Source organism: Blennius ocellaris, assembly GCF_963422515.1.
Source record: "Blennius ocellaris genome assembly, chromosome: 13".
In the NCBI taxonomy this organism is placed as follows: Eukaryota; Metazoa; Chordata; class Actinopteri; order Blenniiformes; family Blenniidae; genus Blennius; species Blennius ocellaris.
The window spans coordinates 21,044,069-21,069,602 of record NC_137662.1 but is presented as its reverse complement, the minus strand read 5'-3'; the positions used below and the strand labels follow the sequence as shown (position 1 = coordinate 21,069,602).

The window sequence follows — 25,534 nt, the reverse complement described above, 5'->3', positions numbered from 1 at the left end:
GCTGGAATGACTTCCCCCCTTCAGCACTGAGATCTCTCATCCCGTAACACTGCAAGCCGAGAGTCAAACTTTTTTGCAACTTCTTTAAAACTCGATCTTCTAAAAAATCGTGTCGCTTTTTGCCGTTTTCATCATGTTTACTTCACTGTTTTTGTGCGTAATTGTCGCTGTCGCGTCCGTGCCGGGAGACGCGCAGATCTCCGGCCGGTACGTCGTCGGGTGTCCCTCTCGCTGTGACAAGTCGATGTGTCCCCGGATCCCAGCGACCTGCCAGTCCGGACAAGCCCTGGACGCCTGCAACTGCTGCTCGGTGTGCGCGTCCAGCGAGGGCGAAGCGTGCACCGGCGGCAGCGGAGGGAAGCTCGGGGATCCGGTGTGCGCCGACGGGCTGGAGTGCTCCGTCTCCGGCGGGGTGGGACACTCCGCCACGGTGAGGAGGAGAGGCAAGAGCGGGATCTGCGTGTGCAAAGCCACCGAGCCGGTGTGTGGCAGCGACGGGGTGTCCTACCGGAATATCTGCGAGCTGAAGCGGGTCAGCCGCCGCGCGCAAAAGCTCCAGCAGCCACCTGTTCTCTTCATTCAGCGCGGAGCCTGCGGGAAAGGTAACACTCAGGTTGTTTGTTTGTAGATCAAATGTCCCAACAACACCTGGAAAATAACTGTTTAAATAGGAGTGAGTTTTGTTGATTGAAAGAAGAGTCTGTATTTCTCTTAAAGCTGAATCAATTTCCAGTCTTAAAGTTTAAAAAAAAACATTTTTACCTCTTATCTGAAAGTCTTCATCACTTTCAGACAAGCCTGAGAGTTCAATGTTGACCTGTTGTTTTATTCCTCTGCTCGAAACAGGAACATTATAAATATTGGCCTCCAAAGACCTGATGAAGCCTTTTGATGAAGAGGTGACACTTGTTCCAAACTTGAATCAAGACCTGTTCCTTTTAAGTTTTTGAAATACAGAAATCAAAACCACTCATACCATTCTTTATTCATTCATATAAATCTTATTTAATTCCCTATGTCCCATGATAATCCAGATAGGTTTTGATACAAAGTGTTCTAAACCTTTCCAGATAAAAGTAGCTCAGGTAGAAAGCCTGTTTTTCCTTATTTTCCCAAAATTCTCCTTTGACCGTGATCCTTCGATCATGTGGTTTAAAGTTGACACAGATGATGTAACGTATAGAGTTGAGTGGCACACAATCCCCATGTGTTTGGGACAACAAGAGCCCCCATTCTAGTGGGTTTCCCTCTTCTTCCTGCATTACAATTAGATTTGATCAAAGAAGTGTTTTTACTTTGGCCCGGACTGAATGAAGTCATGAGTTTTCCTCTGATGTAAAGCTCTCGGTGTGCGCCTTCGGATATTGAATGAAGTCCACACCAGGCAAGTCTGCATTAGCTGGAAAGAAAGGAATTTCCAAAGCCGGATAAGTATAGCCTGATATGAAATAGTACGTTTGGGATATTCATAATGATTGGTGTATGTGAGTGTTTCTGTACATGGTCAGCATCTCATTCGACAAGTATTTCACTCCAATCAGCGTATTTGGATTATAAACAGACATCAGTCTCCACTGCTGCCGCTCTGTAAGGCAGCTCGGTCTGCCTGTGAAAAGCACATTCTGTCCATTTTCATCACTGTTCCCATCGTCATCACGGACACCGTGTGTGTGTGTGTGTGTGTGTGTGTGTCCATCCTGAAGCCTCACGCGGATCATACAGGAATGTAAAGTGGCAGATTTAAACATGCAGGAGGTAAAGGCATTGTTTTATTCCTCAGCTTTCAGAGTGCACGTCTTTTACATCTGTCCATCTGAAGTGGGCACGGCAGGTACGCCTAAAAAGCTTCTAAATGAAGAGCTCCCACACCTGTTACCTCAAAGAGCTATAACTTACCTCAAGGCTTGGAAAGTCCCCCCCCCCCCCCACCCCCCCTCCTGCCACAAACCCCTCAGCTCCTTCCTCTCTCTTCCGTCTCTTTCTCTCGGTGTCTCTCTGCTCCTCTGTGTTTCTGTTGTTGCTCATAAATCACACGAAACAGCAACGCGAAGGAATTCCTGGCGCCGATTCAAAGCCGCAGTTCGTCCTCTGTTGAAGACAGTGTAGAAACAGGCAGGAGACACCGAGGAAAACGCAAAATTAGAACCCATTATTTGAGGAGAGGTTTTCATGTACATCAAAAAACAAACAAACAAAAAAAAAAAGCGAGGTGGTTGCAGTGACGGGGCAGACTGCAAAGCCGCAATTGTTTGTCAGTCATGTAAGCAACTTTTACCGGTGAAGTCACTCACATGCAGATAAACATGTCTGAAAGCGAGTGAGACTGCGGTGAGTGCAATCGATTTTTTTCGAGGCGCCTGCTGGAAGCAAAACGTGTCCCTTTTGGGGTTTTTTTTAAGTTTTTTAGTCACCTAACCCTAACCCCATACAAGCTGCTGTCTGCAGTATCTTTCTACGTTAAATAAACTACATCTGCGTGTTTGTTTCAGGAGTTGACACTGAAAAGAAACTCAAACCCCGTGACCCTCCCTTCAACCTGGCCTCATGTTAAGAAAACACATGCTCGCACACTTTGCATGAGGTCATTTTGCGTCTGCACAGTAAAGACGTTGATTATGGGAGTAATTTGATTTAGCGAAGGAATCTAGGTCAAAATATTGCCATGACATTTGTCGAAAATGTTGAAAAGTTCAGTGTATTGACTCTGATACAAGACACTGTTGTTCGATGAATCAGATTGCGAGGCTCCAAATTTCCATGCGTTTCATTTTAATAGGGCCCCCGCACTCCCAGAATGACTTTCCAATCAGAGATGAATTTAGGTGCTTCTGAGAGAAAGTAATTTTCTTAGAGTTGGATTGAGACAAATAACAGTGACAGGCTTGCTCCCCGCAGTGTTTGATAAATTGCTTAGACTCCAATCTCGTTGGAAAGCCTCTCCGGTCTTGCAGCAGGCTATCGACTATACGCAGCTCTTATTACATTACAAGGCGATGTTGCAGCGTGCACTCGGTGACTCCGCCTCGTGATATTCGCTGAGTGTGCACATTCTTCCTCAACTTGTCTAAGGCTTTTCATAATATTAAAACATCACCACGGCGCACGTGTCTTTGACATTTTGGGTGTCGATCTATCACCTGTCTGTCTGTCTCCGCTTCTGTTTTCCCAATGTCTGTCTGTCTGTTTTCCTCGTTTATTCTCCTTCCTGTTCACGATGACTGGAAGTCTCTGGCTTCTTCGATTTTCCTTCCTGCTCAACCAAGTTTTCCCTTCACACTGATTTTCCCCAAATCACAACTGTAAGAAGGAAGAAACCGGTGACTTCTTCAAGCATTGTGGACTTTATGTTTCTTCCTTTTGCATTATCCCTTAAAGCAATTCTGGAATAATAAAAAGAACAAAATACTGCTAAATGTGGTGAATGTTTGCTGAACATCTGATCACCATTTACAACTTTTTGATATAACTCCCAAACAAAGAAACTAAATCAAAAATTGAGTTCTTTTTTTCTGCTCATGTTGTGTTTCCTTTATTTAATTGTGTTACAGTAACATTATTGAAGTTAGTTTGTCTTAAATATGATGAAAGTGAATCAAATTTGTGAATTAAGAATGAGTTACCAACAACTTGCACACTGGATTACACTGAAATGTTGCCAGTCCTGTGAATTATCATAAATGTATGCAAATCATGGCTGATGTCTTTGTAACTGGGGGGGGGGGGGGGGGGGGGGGGGGGGGGGAGAACAAAAAAAACCCAAAACTGAAACAGATTCATGCATACATTTTAGTCCCAACAATCATAGCTGATGAGCGTGTGCTCAGCCAGCATGACCTATTGGAAATTATTCCGTAAGACAGAGTGCCTGTCATGGCTCTCCAAGCTCTGCAAAACCTGAGAAGCTTAGTTTCCTCCCTTAGGCCAGTGAGGAATAAAAAAGAAACACCTGGATTTGCATTTTATTTGTCTCCCCCCACACCCCCCCCTCCAGTCACCTCATTTCTTTATGCTGGCCATTGTAAAGAATCATTAAATGATTTAGTTCTTCTGAAAGTCCTGGGCTCTAGAGGGACTCGCTGTGCCCGGCGCTGTAGAGGGAGAGTGTCAGTGCATGTAGAGGAGCAGCATCACATCTACTGTCTTTTTTTTTTTCATATCTCAAGCTTTTTCCTTTCGGGGGGAAAAAAAAGTTGCTTCCGTCTACAGGCGCCAATAAAACAGCAAGTACCATGTATGGGAAAATTGAAGAAGAAAAGGAGCTGGCATTTGAGTGGGGACACTTGTGGTTCAAGTCAATGTGTGGAATAGGGAGTAATGGGTAATGGGTATGTGGCATGGGGACTTTTGAGTTTGTGTGCTTGAAAGATATGCTGAGAGAAAGAGAGGGTGCTTTAATATGAACTTTCTTTCTTTCTTTCTTTCTTTTTTTTAATTGTTGTGTTTGGATGGTTTTCCCCCCCACATAACATTAAGTGCTTGGACCAACTCCAAGAGCAATCATTTAGACATCTGATCATTGTTAACGGATGCTTAACTTTTATTATGCGCTTTCATTTGGAATGAATGCAATTCTCTGTGTCTTCCATGTGAGTGAGTCGGGCCACAGCTAATTTTTTCCCCTTCATAAGTCACCATGCAGTTAAAAATCTGTTATCTTTGGCCGAGCCTGCAAAACTCCATATATACTTTTTATTGGACTCACTTTTCCAGCATGAATTTACTGTTGTGCAGGAAAGAAACTACTACTACTGTACATGTTTTTATGAATACATTTCAGTTTCAAATGTTGGAGGAAGAAAATCATAATTCATCTCGAGTTTTTCGATTGCTGAATCCAATTCTTGCTCTCTAAATGCTCACATTTAGAGAGCAATCATTCGTATGGTGTGCCTCAGGGTTCAGTTCTTGGTTTTTAGACGAATATAGCAATTCAGATCTTGTTGTAGTTCATAGCTTAACCCCAAATGACTTCCTCCAAGGAGTGTTGCTTCAGTCAAGCTGTTATTGATGGAGTGCTGGTTCGTTTTCAACTTAATATTTGCCCTTCCACTGTAAAAGGTCGAAGCAGTAGTTCGAAAGGAAGGGTTTCACAGATCTTGCATTAGTTTTAGTTTTTTTGGCTCTGTTCAGTTTTATTGGCTGCTTTTAAATGGTGCTTGATTATCTGGAAAACAAATGACGTTTTCTTCCCTAAAATAGCCTGTGTTGATATTTCTGGTCAAGATACTTCCAGCATGAGAGCTGATAAAGCTGAACTACTAGACAGCTGGTGTACAGTGACAACTTGTATGTGCTTGTGACTGGAAACGTTTTCACCGCCCTAATGGCCTTAAATACAAATAGAAGTTCCATTTGTTTGCTTTTACTTGAAGCATTGGCAGAGTTGAACCTTCTGAAGTCATTCGAGCTTCATGCTTCACAGTCCAACAGTTCACTGCAGTGACTGAGTGCAAGTTTCTTTTGCTGGAGGCAAATTGATTAAATGTGCTTGTTCCTTTTTTTTTTTCTTATTTATTCCTGCTTGAAACATTTGTAAACCGACCTCATGATCTGAGGCTTCTTCTTTTCTTTCATGCCCTGTTTATACACATCTAAATATGTGTTTGTTTCAGTGTACCTAGATGTGGCTGAGAGTTCAGTCGATGGATTATGGATTAGAGGCTTTTCAGAGTGCTTTTATAAATCTTGACTCTTTCTCCTCTAATCTGTGCTGTTCAATAAAGGATGAATTAGTACATCTGTAGTTGGCATTAAAGGCGAAAGCTTTTTTTAGTTTGGCCCATAAGTCAAAATAAAAAGCAGCAAAGTAATCGTTCTTAGTCTATAAATCAGGAAACAATGGCTTAGCCAGTCTCCGTGATGTCACAACACGTCTGATTCACGATTTCCCAAATGCGTCGAATTGTCACCACCGGGCCTATAAGTCTACCGTCATCATTTTTGCCCTGAGTTGGCGGTAATAAATTTTTACGTGTGCAAGGAGTCTTTGCTCGTGAAAATGTAGTAAAGTGGAAGTGAACACGAATCGATGCTCCAGAAACAACACAGGTTTTCTCCTCTTACCGTAATCCTATCAGAGCAGTCTATAAACTACCCTCGAGTGTCACCATAGCATAAAGGGGAAATGACTACCTTGTTTTTCGGCATAATTTTTATATTGTTTTATGGCTTGATTTAATGTACATGCGCCCAAACATCCAACTTCCAATGTTGTGTTTCCTACGATGGAGCAAATCAAGCAGCCGAGATTAGGTACACCCTATTTAAATCTAACTGGAAAATGGTTTTATCGGTTCGTGGCTTCGCTATTGATTCACCACTTAAACCTAAAATATGTCAAAAACTATTCGATGGAAAAATCATTAAACTTTGTACAAATGTTCATTCTCTCCAGATAATAAAACCGGCTCGCTGCGGTGACGCCTTTACTTTCTCCTTGGATGTTTATTCTTTCAGCTGAACGTCTTGCGAACTATCAGATCGAACGGCGTGAAATGTCGTAGCTGCCTCTCGCGGGACGGCGAACGATACCATTTACAGGTATTCGATATAGAAACATGGCGCTCATTCCATGCTTGCGTGAGCTTAACAGCATCTCAAGTGGAAAGTCTCCTCCTCATTCCTTAACTCTTTGCCGCAATCAGCGATATCCTGGGGCTTACTGGTGCCTTTGACTTTCACAAGTTGTCTTTAGGCTAAAGTAGAGACAGAAAATTGCCCTCTTGAGACAAAAAGAAAAAAAAAAAAAAAGAGTCTATGATACGTGGCAAACTAGGAGTTTGCTCATGCAGGAGCCCAGAGGGGAAGGTCTTTGATTCACGGCTTTGGCGCTAAATTGTTATCTGGGCATGTCTTAATTGCCAGGTAAATCAGTCAACATTTCCTGACTTGCCCAATCCGGGATGGGTGATTCACTGAGTTTGGCAATCCTCACACATGTGATCCCAATGGTATTATAATGGTGCTCGATAGCGGCTCTGCTGATGGTTCAACGTCTCCCAGTCTGGTTATACCCTCAAGCACGGGGGTGAAGTGAGGTTAAAGGCAAGTATTTATTTAAACGTGGAGTTTTGATGAGGAGTGTGTGTCAGACCTGAACGAGACAGTTGCAGCCGCAGATGAACTGTCATCTTTCCTTTTCCACCTTCTGTTATGATGATGGGGGACTTTAATTTGCTGGTTTTCTGTTCTCACAGAGATCTGACATCGTGCAGTATTTCTGTAGCTCTTTTGTTTGGTTCTGCTCGCCTGACATGCTGTACATGTGCCTGTTTCTGGGTATGAGTCATGTTTGCTTTCTAACGTCCTTGCACAATTTTCTTTTTTGTTTTCCAGCGCAGGACAACCCAGACAGCCCGAGGCACAAATACAACTTCATCGCCGACGTGGTGGAGAAAATTGCTCCGTCTGTAGTTCACATTGAACTTTTCCGCAAGTACGAGCCGTGTGTGTGTGTGTGTGTGTGTGTGTGTGTGTGTGTGTGTGTGTGTGTGTGTGTGTGTGTGTGTGTGTGTGTGTGTGTGTGTGTGTGCGTGTGTGTGTGTGTTTTGTGTGTAAAGTGGGAACTTGAATTTACAGCCCACCTGTGTGTTCAAGTAGTGGTGGTAGTTTGTCGAGCGCCGCGCTCCCCACTTTTATCTTTCACCATCTTATCTTTTCATCATCTCACATGCTTTTATGCTCTTTTATCTTTGCTCCTGTCATTCTTCGACACGCCGTTTCCTCACCTGGATCGTCTCTGGTCTGTCTGTCGCCGTGGCTCGTAAAGTGGCTCTTTGCATGCCTGCAGCTCTCTGATATCCACCTTTCTGTCTCGAGCTTTTCCCCCCTCTTTGCTCCCCTTAGATCTCGCTCTCGTTTTAATCTTTCCAGCTCATCTTGGTCTTTACATACTTGCCTCTTCTCTCATGACCCATGAAGGCCTCCGTGCTTTACACTCAGCTGCTTTCAAGACGTACGCAACAGTTACATCATGCTTCGGTTTGTTTTGTTTTCCTAAAAGGAGGCGGTTGTTGAAATAGACGAGACATAATTGCAGTACACTAATCCCCCCCCTTTCCCGTCGCAGGATGACCTATTCCAAACGGGAGGTGGCAGTTGCCAGCGGTTCTGGGTTTGTCGTGTCGGAGGATGGCGAGATCGTGACCAACGCACACGTGGTGGCCAATAAACACAGAGTGAAAGTGGAGCTGAAGAGCGGCGCCTCGTACGATGCCAAAATCAAAGACGTGGACGAGAAATCGGACATCGCTCTCATCAAGATCGACGCACCGGTCAGAGAAATATGTTAATGACACTGAGCCTTGAACTTGAGTGTCCTCACACTTTTTTTTTAGTATTTATCTCAGCCAGTTGTTTCAGAAACTCATTCACTTTCTCTCCAACTGTTAAATATAGAAGATCAATTCCACTCTTCTATCTATATAAATATAGTGCTACAGAGGAGTTTATTAGTCTCAGCACAAAGACTTCTTTCATTGTGTCTCTCTTTGCCAGGAAGTTTTTAGAACATGCAAATCTTTCTTTGCAGTACTGATCATTAGTCTCACATATCTGTGTAAAGATTAAACAATCGAGATAGAGCTTGGCTTGCTGTTGCAACCTTTATGCACATCTGAGCTAATTGTATCCTGGCTTTATCCAAATAGTTAGTAAGCCATAAAGAAAAAAAAACCCAACATAATCTATGTGTTGCCCGGAGAAATATTTTCCAAAACGTTGGCCAATTATTTTATCCTTTTATCAAACAACTGAATACATTCGGTAACTTTCCTCACATTTCTTTGAGACTAATGATGGTGAGACCAAATAGTTGATGCTGCTTGTGGGAGATTTGGACAAAACAGGAAAGATCGAACCTGCAAGCCCAGCAGCTGCTCCTCCTGACCAGTGAAAGTTTGCATCCGATCAATGCATTGAACTTGAAAATGAGGGAGAAGCTAGTAATAAACATGAAAGTATGTTTTTCATGCACCCAAAGCATGTAGTGAGGCATACCGTACTTTGTCTTTACCTCTTTCGTAAGGTATAGGGGTGGGTCAACTGGATTGCATAACATCTTAAAGAAATTAAGAGAAAATTGATCAAACTTTCATAAATATCAAGCCTTGAATTGAAAAAAATTATTCTTAGATAAAACTTCTGACAAATGCCTCCAGGGTTGAATTTGTGAGGTTGAGAGGTGATTGTTGTTCTTTATAAAAGCTAAGCAAACTTCCTATATGGTAAATTTTAACACCAGAATTATTGTTTCTGTCTGTTTGCACTGCTGTTTTTGGCTCCTGAATGTGAACCGGGTTCATTCATTACATTACTCATTATTAGTAACAAATTATATTTCATGTGAAGAAATATTACCTGAAGAGATGGATAGAATTATGTCATTGGGACTAATTCACCTGACCACAGAATACAAATGCACAATTGTGTGCTTATCGAAACATTTACAAATTATATGTGACGATAAAATCTGTTTTAAACAAAACTGACAAAGGTTCTCAAAGTACACTGGACCTGGAAGAAAAAAAAATACTTCCGTAAAACCGTTATTGTTTAAATAAAGGGTTAAGGGATTTAAGTCTGGCATGAAAATTGTTCTAAAGCCAGCAGATTATCCAGAGCACATGTACAATGAGACTGCAGGTGCTACCAGATGGGCCTTTAAAAGACAGCTGGCTGGCAGTCAGTGGAGAGATCCTGTTGGTGTTCAGACAACAAGTTGCCAAAAACATCTGACAGATATTAAGCAACTCTCGTCATGAGAAGCTTGCCGAGACAATTATCCAGCATGAACAGGTAAAAACCTGTGGCCAACTGAAAGCCAGTGTTGATACTTGAGGGCGAACAATTTGCTCCGTGTCACATTTTGTTTGTTGCGTTTTTCTTCCCGGCTCTCCGCTCGCCCCTGTTTGTCGGTGTTTATTTGTCTTGTCTGCCGGACTGGAGGGTTCCACGTTGCACGTTAATCATAGCCAGTCATGTGGAGGAATGTGTGGCAAGGAGCCAGGGCCTATTGACTGCGAGTCACGGCGGAGCGGACTGCATTATGGAACTCGCTCTCATGGCTGGGTGACGCAGCTGAAAAGATGTCCATGGCTGCAAAACACAAGGTGCATTACAAAGACTCGGGATTCCGAAGCGCTGGTACCATTTGGGGTTTTGTCCCAACGACAATGCGAGCAGAAAAGAGCGGTGACAGATGCTTTGTGTTTGCTCATCCTTTAATAGAAGCTGCTCCGTCTGTCGATGACAGGCTGATCCTCATTAGGGGGTCCTGTACCCGGCTTGGTTGCGCCACACGCTCCGTGTGTACAGCCTGCGTCGTCAAGACATGAACGGCTGATTCTCTACGGCGAAGTAACAAAACCAGCGTACCTCATTGTGACAGAAGTCTCCCGCAGCCTTTCAGCTGAGATTCATCCAGAGCATTTCTCTCCATCCGACTGGTAAACAACAGGTGACTGTAATAAAGCCAGATAGCTGTAATTAGATGAAAGCTATATGCATCTCGGGTGTCACGCCGGTAGGAAACACATTCAGCACCGTGATGCACTTCTCTGATTGAGTGTGTCAGTCATTGTGTGGAGTTATCCAGGTCATGAGTCAGTCCACGGTCACTCTGGGAAAGACTACACGACTGAGCTGCAAGTGGTGCCTGCGATAATGTGGTGTAGTTGTCATGTGTGTGATACTGAAAACTAGTGAGAGTTAATACACGTGGAAATTAAAGGATCAGGGAGTCATAATGAGAAGGGAGGACGACCCGCACAGTTCTCTTTTTGGATTAGATTTAAAAGGGTAATCATAGCCTTCTAATACTATTTTCTACAGGATATTTAATTTCAGTACCTGCTGAGTAATAGCAGCGCGTCTGACTTTATAACATTAATCCTTTTACTCGCGGCGCAGTTTGTCGAAGGTGTTGATAACGGAGTGATGTCGAGTCCTCGAGGGCTCCAAAAAGTCTCAGTCAACACAGACGTCTTCATAATGTGAAGATGACGGCAGATTAAAAAGTCCTCGTAGCGGGAAACATTAAGGCGAGACAGTATTTTTCAATCAAAGCTGAATGAAAATTGGAAAGCACTATTCACTTTGTTCAAACACTATCTGCATGGACTCAAATGAATTGAAAAGGCAGTGTGTCAAAAGTAGAAGTATTGGAAGCGAGTTCCTCTTATGATCAATTGCCTTTTAATTGAAGAAAACACAAGGATCATAAATTATTCACATTTTCATGATGCTGTATAGTACTTAAATTTTTTTTTGACAAATCACAAAATAGGGATTTTGAAATATTTATTTTAGAAAAATGTACTACCAGAAAACAGATAAATCAAGCTTTGTGTCCATGTACTATTATGATGATCTCACACAGTACTAACCTACCAGTACCTGTACTACTAGTCACTAGTATTTAGTCACACATTCATAAACTGAGCTCCTAAACACCTTCAAACACACAGTTATACTAAAGAACTGCCAGACACTAGACATTGGAGTTCTATTGCTTAAAGGGTCTGACGCTGCCACCGAAATGAACAGATTATTTATTGTCGGTGTAGATCTAAAAGTTTAAACTCACAATTTGGTTGTCTCTTTTTAACCTTTCAGTTTTAGTTTTTCTGTCTCGACATCAACATAACCAGTATTGAATATCTCTTTTATCTTCTGGTCTTGTCTCTTTCCATCCTTGACATCCTTTTGGACCTCATGATGTTCAGTTGGATAAAGATTACTGTTCTACCACCGGCTCTCCAGAAACCGCTAAAGACAACCGATAAAAAGCGCACAACGGAACAATTGTTTACGAACGAGAAAGCTTGATGCTAAATTTTCCCCTCACTGTACAGACTCGTTCTTGTCTTCTTTCTCCTTCTTTTCTATTTTTTTTTTTTTTCAATGTGAAACTGGAGTTTATTGGTAGCGAAGCCCCGTCCGCTCCCGGGGCTGTGGTCTGCCCCTCAGCTCTGGGGAACGCATTAGTCTGACTTCAGCAGCTGGAACTTCAGAGGGGAAAAGGGAAAAAGGAGGGCGTGGGGGGGGGGGATGAGCAGCGCTCACTTGTTCCTGTGTCGAGAGTATGGGGTGAATGAAGAGAAAGCAGGAGAAACAGAGAAATGTAGGATTGGATGGTCGAGGCCTGGAAAATGGATCCATATGTCTGAGGGGGGTTATGTCGGCTAAATAGACTAATGAGTGCTCTGTGCGGTGTGGCAACGACACAGTAAAGAAAGAACTCGGCTCATCTTGTGGCTTTTACCTAGAGGGACCTACTCTGATTTGAAAGCGTAATGATTCGGAAAGTCCTTTGTTTTATCTTGCTGACAGATATTGATGCTCTCAGTATCTTGGAAGAACGTTTCAGAGTGGCCCGTGCGGAAAATTCGACGTGTCAATTAAATCATTTTCTGGCGTGGAATCGGACAGTCAGTGGGTCTGGTTGTCTCTGATGAGCGCCCATATACTTGCTCATCCAGAGCTGTGATAATATGTGTGAATGGACCTCGGCGCAGCAATCAAGAATCAAATCAAGGGAAGATGAGGATGATGTAATGCTTGCTCAACTTTTTAATCTATGGCCTCTGAGAAAGGATCATTATAGTATTTTTTTTCGATGGAATCGAAAGTTTAACAGATGTTTAGCTCAATAAAGCATCCAAAATCAATTAGATAGTTGTCATAAAAATTAAGAAGTGTGTCGAGTGTCCTCATCTGTGTATCTATCTAATTTACACGCTCGCAGCTGTAGCTGTGTGTGATACCGGTTACATCAGCTCAATCTTTCAGTCAGATTCTTTTCAAAGTATTTAGCACTGCGCCCGTAAGAGTGTCAAAATCATTTATTTCCTCGCTCTTGGTCCTGTTAACTGGCTGTAGTCACGACGTGACGTATGCAGACCAATGAGTCTCCCGTCTGTCTGCAACGTGGAGCTGTCTCAATTAAAGATTCCTGTAAGTGTGGAGTGGAGGATCCGCCATCATATATGACAGAATGGAAAGAAAGGAGTGTTAAAAAAAAAAACAACAACCCAAAAAACAAGACAAAAAGATAAGGTGGTTCACCAACCGACTGGATTACTTAACGAGTCATTTGCATTAACCTAAAATAAAAGATTACAAGTTTTGTGTTGCGGCTGCCGTTTCGACCTCGTGTTTCCCAGATGGTCCCCTTTCATAATGGCGCTGTGTGGATTACTCATCACTTGGTACTAAGAGTCTGCAACCATTCTCCCAGGGAAATTAGCGTGGTTTTATGTCTGAGCTATTATTGGAAAGTGTGTGTATGTGTGTGTGTTTATATGCAGGGAGAAAAGTGGAGACTTTGCCCTCATGCAGTCACATGTTCCTGCATTTATCTGCCTGTTTATCAGCAACGCTGCGTAAATGTTTCCTGGGCAGCCGAGCACATTTCACCCATTTTCCCTCGGCGAACAGTCGTGGCAAATAATACAGATTCCTAATCAATCATTCAAATGAGTATACGCGTGTGTGTATATACAGATATGGATGGGTCTGAGGCACCTCGCTGCAGTAATGTGCAGGACGCACTCTGTTTGGAAGTGGAAAGACACTGTATGGCGTCCTTCAAAGACGGGCAGAGGGGAAATGAATCACATCCTGCTCTCTTCCTGACCCATCCTTTCTCCTTCATCCCTCGTCACTGGAACGAAAATGGTTCCCATGCTTCAGGAAAATGGGCACACACAGGCACACACAAACGTACCCAGACGCACATTTTTGCCCCACTTTGTCTCGGCCTACTTTTTCTTACTTCTTGTCCAGGCCCATCAGACAGGGCACGGCCCGAAAGAAACTGTTTGGTTTTTTTTAACTTGAAGTCGCGCCCGATGCACATGACAGATGATGGCATAGTTTCAAATGAAACGAGGGCACGGCCATAAAGCTGTCAACCAAGACAGCAAACGACAAAATCTCACCCGAACTTGATTTACCATATGGATGCAGACCGTGAAGGCCTCACGGCTCACAGCTCACGGTGACAGGTGTCGGAAACGTGAAAACCTGCTTGTGGCAGCCAAATATGAATAACAGCACTAATTTCTGATCCTGCAATATCAATGTAAAGCAGATTTCGGCAAGTGTTGGATTCTATACCCACTAATAGAGAGCGTGCGTGAAGTTTAGATCATCATGGAACAGGTTGGTTAGGCCTCAATGATGAATTGTTGCATAGTAGTTGTCAGACAATCATAACTGCGCTATGATGACATTTTATGGATCTTTAACTCTGTAAACCTGTGACAACTCTTGGTAGTTCAAGGCAACTTAGAGCTTGATCTGAATTTCTGAAAGTATTTGAGTTAAAATGCATTGTCACTGCAGTGGCAGCAGATTTGTGCTTCATTTGTCCGGGTTTGCAAGCCTCATCTGGAACCTTCTCCTCTTACATTTAAAGCCATTCCATTTGTTTTTTGTAACACATTTTTTTCCTTAAAAATAAAGTAGCCACTCTGTAGAAGAAAATGTATGAAAGTAGTTCCTCTTGATTATTAAAGTGAACTCAACATACCAAAACAAATTCAGTTACCTTCAGTGTCAAAGACAGATATTTCTAAACATTAAATTGAAAAATTTTGTGTTACAAAATAAGGGTGGAATTAATTATTTTTATTTAGATTGAATTGGCATTTAGCCTTCAGGCGGTTGTGCCATTCTCCACACAACATATGCAAGCAGGGCGACAAGTGTGTGGTTCTTTTAATTTAAACCCACTGACGTGCATGAAGAACAGTCTGGCTCACTGATATAGACATACAAAACTTATTGAAACCAGAGAATCAATTTGTTTTCAAAGGAAGAAGCTATTTAAAAGAGGTGGAGGTGATAATCAATGAAAAAAGTTTAGGAAAAATAATTCTTTCTCATTCTTTCTGCACATTTGTATTTGAAATTTGATTACAATTGTCAAATTGTGAATGAACAAAACAAACAATTCTCATATTTAGTGATTTCATACGACTATGAGTCTTTTTCAGAAATGTGCATCATCTGCACTTCGACTTGTTTCTTTAAAATAACCATGAATGAATTATTGACAATCACAGAGCACTATTTCCTGAAAATAACACATTTTATTGTCGGATAATAGTGTGCAGGCCAAGACCACAGGATTGAGAAAGGTTTTGCAGAAATCAAGTGAAAATGTTGATCATATATAAGTGGCATATACATGCTTATTTGCACACCTATTAAAATGTTGCATACGTACAAAAAGTCTTGAAAAACCCACTCAGTGGATGTTGGAAACAATTAAGTTTTTCAATATGTGCCGTAATATTGTAATTTCCCTAAATGCATATCTGCATCCAAACCAACCATGTTGTTCAATCATAAAACTCAACAGAGCAGTGCCACGGTTTTATAGTTCGGATAAATAAGTCCACCTTTCCGTGATTTCTTGGGTTGAACTGAAGAAAGCACACTTGAAAGAAAAACTGGTGAGGTCACCCGGCCTCACAGCAGAGACTTTCAGCACACAAACAAAAGTATGAGCCACTTCCTGTGCTATGCCGTAGGACGTTTTGCAAATGAACACGCTGAACATCATCTTCTCTCATTATTTTGATTTGTGCAGTTCAAAGTTTTTGTGGTGTCCACGAGTGGAACATGCATATGAAACTCGTGGACACATGTTTGCTCTTATAGAAGCCAAAACAACCTTCACAACAACATATGGAACCCATAGTGGTTTCCGCTGTGATGTCAGCAAGGATATGGTTTTTCCCAGTGTGATTTGGACACCTACAATGCCAGGAACGGCTCGATTCTTCATGCGGTTACCACGACGCTAAATACCATCTACTCGTGTCGTTTTATTTAAAATCATAGAGTATTTAGCCAGATGCCATTTCGTCTTGCACGAGCCAGACAGGCACTTAGACCTGGAGACAAACACACTCCCAGCATCCTTTCTTCCCAACTCTTCAGCCCGATCTTCTGATCCCATAACTTGATCTCATACCGCTGCCGTAGCGTGTTGATTCATGCCTCACGTTTATCTGCATTTCAGACTGCACCAGTAAAACCCGACACCTCAGTGCATCTATATATTATTTGACCCGGAATTAATAAAGAGGAGACATCTTTTTGAACTCGCCCTACTTGTGAGAAGCTGGAGAGCTTAAGTGACTGCAGTTTGATCTCCTTTACAGTTCAGGTCACGCATTGAACCCAACTAAGGATTCGACTTGCATTTTTGAAGTGGTCAGGCTGTAGATCCAAGTGGCTCCCCGGCGTGGGGATTTTAATTCACAGCGTTTGTGAGCGTTCACGCCCAGGCGGCCTCCCGCCTCTCTCAGTGCGTTCATATGTGCGTCCGCATGTGCTTCAGAAACTATTAAGCTCCGGTCCATCCCAGCTTGACTGGAGTTAAAATTGCACCTGGTCTAGTCATAAAACGGTAGTTAGTGTAATGGCTTTTAAACGAGGCTCCAACCGACGCCGGCTGTAACATTAAACAATGATAAATCTCTGCTACAACTCTGCCAGCTTATTTGTCTTATTGTCCTTTCAGCGTGTTTGTTTGTTACAAAAAAAAAAAAAAAAAGTGTCCCGTCTGCATGCAGGAGGCGTGAGACAGAGATGGAAATCTCTTCTTATGACTGCGCCTTTGCAGTTTAGTAACCGCTACTTCAATCTGATGCCTCATTTCTCTCTCTTATCTAAACACGGGAGAACATGGAAAACACAGCTTTCTCTGTGACATCGGCGCGCATAATCAGCATCATCAGCATCATCATGAGAGTCGACGAAGGAGTCTCAAACAGAACAAGAACCTATCATTTTCTGAGAAAAGATGTGACGCTCATAAGCCACATCACATCCAGGCTTTTTAGAGAGAGTAAAAAAACAAAAAACAAAAAGAAAACCCTCCACAGTGGTTATGATGATTTGTATTTTGGTTGTATTTCCAAACTGATGTTTTTTTTGTGTGTTTTTTTTAGCTCTGAAACCCAAAAATATTTCTCTGGCCATAAACGTGTGCTTCATGTATCACCGTAATATCAAACAAACCCGGTTTTGACTCATTCGTCTCACATTCTCCGACTCTCGGCCAGTGGCTTGCGGTGTTTGTTGTTCCCTTCTTTCACCTTGCCTGCTTCCTTTAAATGTGGCTATAGTGTCTTTGGGAAGTAGCGGTGCGTCGTAACCTCGGTCTGAAATAGCAGGGTGAGTCACTTGGGTGGTCAAGACGGGCCGAATCACGTGGTGAAAACCATTTTCCACGAGGCATTCCACTTTGCTGACGAGTATCGGTTAGTAAGTGATATGTACGTGAGGGGTCTTTCACAACGTTTGAGAGTCGACGGAGGCTGACTTCGGTCTGTCTTGTCACCTTGGCGCTGGTCTCTTTTCAGCCAACGTCTGAATGTGGTGTCTGTGTTCATGTTTTTCTGTAAATGCTGTGCGACTTTGTGTGGGTGTGTGTACACCTGGGTTAGAGGGAGACGAGAAGCAGACTTTTATACTGTTAAGGAATTGACCACAGTCTAGTTTCATACACACACACACACACACGCACACGCACACGCGCACACACACAAGAATGCACAGATCTGAAATGCATCCACATAAAAGTAGAAGTGGCCCTTTGAAAGAAGTGTCTATCAACTCCTGCTTCTCTTGCAGTGACTTCAAACATTTTTATTTTAAAAGCCGACGGACAGAGAGAGGACTTGTGGCTTTGTTCACTTTCTACTGAGTCACAAATCTCCAGGTCAAAGTTTACATGGCCTCTCATTCATGTCTCTTGTTGTGTTTTTACTGTCGTATACAACACACTGACAGATCCACAAATGTACTGTATATTTTACATATTATATTCTTAACTTGCTGGAAGTTATGTTTGATGGTGGTGAGGAACACAGTGTGAAAATCAAAGCAATTTGCATTTACATGTTGGAACCATAACAAATACTGCCACATAAAGTTTATTAACTGACTGAAAACAATGTTCACATTAAAGGGCCATTATGTAATATATAGGCCATGCCTCTTGTTTAAATTGCATGGGGGTGTCGAGTCACTTTAGTACCAATCTGTCTTTCACCCGGCTGTCAGAGTCTTTGCGAGTTGGCTTTTATTATAGTTGATATTTGCAGCGGTCCAGCCTGGGCTCAGTAAGTAAATGGTGTATGCCTGTTTATCACACAGAAAACACTCCTGAGTGACAGTATTCACCATCTTGTGATGCAAACTTGTAATCCAAGGCAAAATGGGCTCGGGCTACTGATTCCTTTAGGATGTATTTATTCATATTAAACAAACAAACAAAAAATTACATTTGTTCCTGTAATAAGGTCATTCCTTCCTCTGTTGATAGCACCTGTCACTATGACCGCACCGGTATCACTCGCTGTTATCGTCACCACAGCGATGGACCAGTCGCCAAGTTTTGAATGTCTTGGCAGTGAATTGCGTCCAACCGATGTCCTCTCACCCGCTCAAGTGTATATGTGTGTGTATGTGCGTTGCTTCCACTCTCTCCATCTGGTTATACTCTTATCTCGCATACAGTGTGACTGGAGAAGGGGAGCAGGGGTGATTATACAGACGAGTAGTCCTGTGTCAGGTGTCTGTTTGTGCGTGTTTGCGCATATCAAATCCATGTTGCCTGGTGTATGCGTGCACTTGTCTGGCCCGTGTGTGTGTGTGTGTGTGTGTGTCCATATGGGCCATGTTTACTTTCTAACACCCATGCGATGTCCAGAGAAACCCACAGGAATCAGGAACATGGCCTCAGACATTTGTGTTTGGTGTGTACATGTTTGGGTGTCGATGTGTGAACATGCGTGTGAAGTGAAGGTGAAAGGTGAACGGCTCCTACCCTCACTCGTAGCTATATCAGTCGTCTCCTAATAATAACTTCACCTCGGAGGTCAAGATCATCTCCAGCAAGCTTCACCACGCTGACCCTGAATCTGAGGGTTGTCTGCTGTTTATTGTCGTCTACATTACAACGCAAACACGCTGGGATGAATGGGCTGCAGGATGCAGTGATTCATGGTGAAAAACAAAAACAAAAACAAAACATAATCTGCGATCGGACTGCTATGTGGGAGAGTTTACCCGAGTGGGCATATTTCACATGCATCCCTTTGTCTGTGTGTGCCAACTTGTGCTGCTGTCTCAGTTACCTTAAAGCCTCCTCTGGCCCCTATTTATAACTCTGTATAAACAAAATGGATACAGAGTGGGAACACTTTGGGACAAGTCTGTTGTTTTTTTGTTTTTTTAAGGTAGTGTTTGCGTGCCACCGGGTCGTTGGGTGCAGTCTGTGTGCACAGACTCAACGTGATGTTGCGGTTTGCGCGCCTCAGCTGTGCACTGCCGGGCGCAGATTATTTCATTCAGAGAGGGAAACTGTCACCGTGGATGGATAAATATATCCTTTCTGTGTCTGTCTGGGGGAAGCAAACGTTCAGTAGCCTGGTTTCCACTGCCCCGTGCAGCAGACTTAACCGGGGCCTAAAGTAGTCATTATTTGCTGTATATCAGTCAATTTTCCAGCATCTGTGGTCCGTTGGCAGACATTCGCCATTAGGTAAAACCTCTCGGCCGGGCTGCTCTTTCAGTTCTACAATGAAGCTTTTGATGGTGATTATTAGTATTTGAAGCTGAGTTGCTTGGCATATATATTACTCTAGCCTGCGGTGGGAAAGTAGTGATTGTTTTGTGTGGGAGCGCAGTCGTGCAGCATTGAGTGGGCTGTGTTTAGAAGACTTGTGGTTTAGCTGTAATTACTTTCTGACTGTCCACTTGTAAAACACAATCATGAGAAGTCTCTAAACCTCAGCAGAAGGATTGCAGTGAAAGCAGCACAAAACTTTATTCTCTTTGAGAGCTCTGTTTGTTGAACAGATGAAAAACCCCCTTTTTTTTTTGCATTGTAAAATGTGAAAAAAAGTTCCTGCTATTTACATAATCGTGCAATAATGAGCCTGTTTATCACTTAATTATTCATTGTTTTATGTTTTTTATTCATATATTCAACTTTATTTAGAGATCAAATGTTGTTTTTGTAATTTGTAAATTTTCTAAGATGTCAGTATTTTCTTGTCAACTCACATGAAGCATGTGTCCAATTAAAACCTGTATGTGTGGTTTATATTTACAACACTAACGGTCCTTACTAATGGTAAAAATCTTTAATACTACAGCGTGCTAGATGACAAGGCGATATTTGTAATTCACATTCATGGATTATGATTTAAGCTCCCAAAGGGGACATCCGTCGATCTTCTACACTACACAGCTAATTGGACACACAATTGGACAAAGCGCGACACACACACACACACACACACATACACACACACACACACACACACACACACACACACACACACACACACACACACACACACACACACACACACACACACACACACACACACACACACACACACACACACACACACACAACTCCAACATGCAACCTCCACAGAGAACTCAATGGACTACTGCTTTAAAGATTACAGAGACCATCAATGTGCAATCCTTATTTTAGCAGTAAATATGTTGCTTTTGTGAACTGTTCTGCTGCAGACCAAGCTTCCAGTGTCGCTGCTGGGCCGTTCGTCAGACCTGAGGCCGGGGGAGTTTGTGGTTGCGATCGGCAGCCCGTTTTCCCTGCAGAACACAGTGACGACGGGGATCGTCAGCACCACTCAGCGAGGGGGGAGAGAGCTGGGCCTGCGCAACTCTGACATGGACTACATTCAGACTGACGCCATCATCAATGTAAACACACCAGTGTTCATAGTCTCACTATGTACTGACTTTATTATCGTCATAAACAGACCATTAGTAATGTATTATTTTGTCTCGCAGTATGGAAATTCAGGAGGGCCATTAGTAAATCTGGTAAGGATTTTTTTTTTTTTGTGGTTGCAGAAGCAGCTTTCCAATACTGTGACATGTAAAGCCCATCTAATATTATTACCACTGAGCTGAGGTCTGTGCTTTCAGGATGGAGAAGTGATCGGGATCAACACATTGAAGGTGACGGCTGGCATCTCCTTTGCCATTCCATCCGACAAGATTCGAGAGTTTCTGGCTGAGTCATACGACAGGCAGTCCAGAGGTAGGAGCACTCACTCACCCAACCTAGAATACTTTGGGTTTATGGCTCCTAATCGCCAAGACCATGTGAACGACGTAAAACCGATGGACCCAGATTGCATTTGCAGCAAAGGAGCATAAAATCCAGCATACCAGTGCTGCGGTTGTTATTTCTTCATCTCTGTGTGCTCGCATGAGTTATACCCACCACATTCCCAGTTTTGTGAATCTCTGCCCAGTATTACCCAATAAATTTTGGCACTGCAAATAAAGTACACAGTTAAAAAAAAAAAAAAGCTTTATTTTTGTTTCACTGGTTTTCACTCTTAACCTCACTTAGAGTTTAAGAACAGTTTGTATTTTAGGTGTGCCTTCTAATTCACTTTTTTTTTCATATCAATTTTGTTGTCAAAAACTTTAAAGACTTAGAAGCTGTGCTGTGCAGATTTGCAAATGGGCACACTGTGAACTGAAAGGATGACGGATTGTCTTACGCTGTTATCCACCTCCAGGGAGAACGGATGCAAAGAAGAAGTATATTGGCGTGAGGATGATGACTCTCACTTCAGCGTAAGTTTCCAATAAAATTAGATTCCCACAATGCCCCATATGGCTCTTTATTGTGCTTTAAAAAAAAAAAAACCCAACAACAACACATAATTGCATCATGTCTTTGTCCTCTGCTGGTGAAACAGTGCGATTGTTATTTAATTTGTTTTCCCACCACTAGGCTAGCCAAAGAGCTGAAGACCCGACACCGTGACTTTCCTGACATCACCTCGGGAGCTTATGTTATGGAGGTCATTGCAAAGACACCAGCTGCAAGGTAAGGAACATATTACTCCCACGTGGCTCCCAACGCGTTGGCCCTGTACAGATGAACAAGATTGTGACTTTATGGTTTGCGCTGAAGTGCAAATGGAAGTCGTCTTTGACTCTTCTGGTGCTTTGGGATATTGTCTTTGGCACCCGGTGCTATACATGTGCATTTAATTCACACCAGACCAGTCACCACTCTCCATACGGCCTCCGCTTCACTCGCACTATGCAAATAAGAGCATATATTTCATTTCCTTTCTTAATTTTATTCCCCTGGTTTAAACTGTCAAGCGTGGACACACACACACACACACACACACACACACACACACACACACACACACACACACACACACACACACACACACACACACACACACACACACACACACACACACACACACACACACACACACACACACACACGCAAGCAGCTCGGATGTAGATTCATGGCTCACTTCAACGTTCCTGGAGTTCCTGGCCCTGTGAAATACCTCCCCCACTCAAATCAGCCACCACCGCAGCTCCAGCAGAGAGGGGCGCGGGAGACGCTGAGGTCAGCTATTTCCTTCAAACCTCACGCGGGGAAGTTACTGGCTGTGCTGTGGTTTTCCTGCGCCTGCTCGCCCAGGCCGCTCCAGAGTGCTCGCCGCGCCGCGGCCTTGTCAAGAGTTGGCTGGCCGCTTTAAATCACACAGCTTTTTGCATAATAACCTTTCGGTGGCTCCTTTTACATTTGCCATTTTCTGATCCAGCTCAGTGTTGTTTTTGTTTACAGCCATGGGAAATGTGGACCCTTGCTGTACACAACCCTCCAATTTGCCGTACAGCGTGTGAGGTGCTGGAGCAGCTGGGTTGTAATGAGGGGACGGGCTGAACTGTTACGGATGTTTCTGGAAGCCGTAGTGAAGGGAAGGTGTGGCGTTCTGTGTTTACATCTGGCTGCGATTAACGCAACTGTGTTCGGAGCCTGCTTTCAACGATGTGTGGGATTTTCCGGTGTTGTTATTTAGCGAAGAGTCAGTGTATCACTTTGCCCATCATTGAATCATTATGGCACCGTCATTAAAAGTCTTCAAGCAGATGCTATATTGAGGTAGATCGTATTCACAAATGTGTAAACAACCCTGAGCTAAGCACAAGGTAAATGTGTTAATATAAAATGCCAAGGCTGTCACCTGCCTGTTCACTTATCCATTTTGAATGTCACTTTATCCAATTTAGGTATAATGGGAGCTGTCGATATGTGAAGGCAGGGTACACCAAGAGACAGACAGTGACACGTACAGTATCGGCAGTTTGTAGTCACCAACCTCAAACACCTGATATTTGAAGTGTGAGACACACACATGCAGGAAAAACTTGCACACTTCACTCAGAAAAAGTGACTAATTGAACCAAGAACATCAGAATGCTTTCTCCTCTTTTCACCTGCAGTTAATTAATTTGCAAGGAATTCGTTCAACTTCATTTTTGTTGATTTCATAATCTCCATTTACATCGAGAGGGAATTACTGTTAAATCCTACATTGTGTAAGAAATTGTCATAAAACCAAAACATTTAGTCATTTTACCCAATGTCTAATACAAACCATCTGTTAGCCTGTCTAATGATACGATGACTTCATCATATTGTCACAAGAGCTTTGCATTCATTTCTGCTGAAGGTGTACAGTTTTATTCCAAAGCTAACATAATGTAACCTTGGCTTAATCCTAAATTTGCATGTCATTGGAGGACCAAGAGCCAAGGGACAAGAGTGTGGATCATTGTTATGTTTTTAATTATTCACACCACAATGAAGGAATATTTTCATTTCCACTGAAGGTATTCGTTTGCATATCCCACCAAAAAAGGTCATGATTTACCTTAAAATGTTGCTAAAAATGAAGTAGCCAATTCATTTGTTGAGACTTTAATGTAAGAGTGTGAGTCACTGGTCGCTTTATAATTGAAATAATGTCAAAAGATGTCTCAGGCTCTTTTTTGATGCGAAAACCATTCATTTTGATTAATTTTATCGTGTTGGTCTTCGTTTTGAGAATTGTTATTGACAAAAGAAACTTTGTCTGATCATTGAAACCATGTGCTCATTTGCATTCGACTTTAGCGGTTGTCCTTGTTGTCTTGGTTGCATTTTTGCATTCATGCGGTTCAGAGCAAACAGGAAGTGATGATAAGGAATGATCGGCAACAGCCACTCATGTCGAACCCTTTGGGTCAACAGGATGCCCTCATTATTCTGTATCACCGCCAACTCCCACATACATTCTTAGCTGCAAAAAGGATGGAAGAAAGTATTCAGAATGTTTAACTCCAAACTTTTGTCAGCCATTTTTAGTGCATTTTGCAGGTTTAGTTCATTTAGACATGTTTGTGCTATTTTGACTCTTGCTTATTCACTTGTTTTTTTCTTCTATTATTTATTACCTTTTCTAGTGATTTAAGCCCTTTTAGAATGTTCATCTTCTTAAGCGATTTTAGCTATTTCTATCCCTTCTGATGAGACTGTCATGTAAATGAAATAATAAGAAGATAAGAATGTTTATTACATATACTTTTCTAAAAGCTTTAGGGAGCCACTCTGAGTCTTTGTCAACTTGCAAGGTTGCAATTCGAAGTACCCCAATGTTTCCCTGTATATACGTGGAAATATCCTCAAGAAAGATCCTGCATTGTTTTCTTAGACGCAGCCACCCCATCATTGTCCGAATGTGGGTGAGCGGACGAATGTGACTAACAGTGTGAAGTGCTTTGAGGCTACTTTAGCAGTGACAACATTTGCTATAAAGCAAAAGATAAGTTAAGTGAAATGAAGTGAGTGCTCGCACCACACCACTGTGTGGCCTTAGATGCCAGTAAAAATCCATATACGTTCGCCAGGATCCACACAGCGAGCACTTTGCTTTCATCAGTCATGTCTTTTCTACTCTGTCCTCTAGTGCCGGGCTCAAAGAGCACGATGTCATCATCTCAATCAATGGCCAGAGGATTTCAACAGCGACCGACGTCAGCGCTGCCATCAAGAGGGACGACAGTTTGAGAGTAGTTGTGCGCCGCGGCAATGAGGATGCCATCCTCACCGTCATTCCCATGGTGATTGACCCTTGACCCTCCATAAATCACGCAGCCCAGGAGTTGGAGCTCGGTTTTACTCATCACCAGTGGACCTTTATATGGATGAGGGAGGGCCGCTACTGACACACACCCTCTCCATGTGGCCGAAGGCCGGCGACGCCACACCCCCAGGAAAACTTTGGCTTTGCCTTGAAAGGAACGACGGTTCAGATGCCCTAAAAGCAGTACTGTACTCTTGTTTTCAATGTGTGTTCTCACTTTTAGTCTTTAATGCTTTTACTAACGCTACTATTGTTTTGTTAGAAGCGGAACACTTTTAATGGCATAGCGTTTTCTTCTGCAAGACTGTTATCTTATGTCTTTTTTTTAATGTTCACTTCTGCTCGGTCAGGCCTTGTCCTGCAATTTTAGCCGATTTTAGTGTTCACTGAGCAATTGTTTTCTAAAACCCCCTTTTTTTAAAAAGTACTGTAGAATGATTTGTGTTGAGTATGTGATATATACTGAGAAGAAAATAAAAGTTTTGCCTTCAATGTTTTTTGACACTCAG

The 25,534-nt window shown here is 42.6% G+C and overlaps 1 protein-coding gene across 2 annotated transcripts; it reads left to right on the top strand.

The window, feature by feature from the left end:
- The first annotated feature begins 30 nt into the window (after positions 1 to 30).
- Positions 31 to 25,534, top strand: LOC308138239 (serine protease HTRA1A-like). 2 transcript variants are annotated; one of them, XM_080507291.1, is made up of 9 exons: positions 31 to 602; positions 7,336 to 7,435; positions 8,069 to 8,273; positions 20,572 to 20,766; positions 20,857 to 20,889; positions 20,995 to 21,109; positions 21,600 to 21,657; positions 21,818 to 21,913; positions 24,849 to 25,534. In XM_080507291.1, the coding sequence occupies exons 1-9, from the start codon at positions 134 to 136 to the stop codon at positions 25,015 to 25,017; spliced, it is 1,440 nt and encodes a 479-aa protein (XP_080363417.1). In that variant the 5' UTR covers positions 31 to 133; the 3' UTR covers positions 25,018 to 25,534. The 2 variants fall into 2 exon arrangements, with proteins under 2 accessions (XP_080363417.1, XP_080363416.1); XM_080507290.1 differs by having other exon boundaries at positions 20,572 to 20,889.

Excerpts from the sequence above, each read along its gene's own strand:
- LOC308138239 (XM_080507290.1), top strand. The coding sequence starts at position 134 with ATGTTTACTTCACTGTTTTTGTGCGTAATTGTCGCTGTCGCGTCCGTG. Across the intron at positions 20,890-20,994 it reads GAGGGCCATTAGTAAATCTG|GATGGAGAAGTGATCGGGAT; the intron begins GTAAGGATTTTT and ends CTGTGCTTTCAG. Across the intron at positions 21,658-21,817 it reads ATGATGACTCTCACTTCAGC|GCTAGCCAAAGAGCTGAAGA; the intron begins GTAAGTTTCCAA and ends TCCCACCACTAG.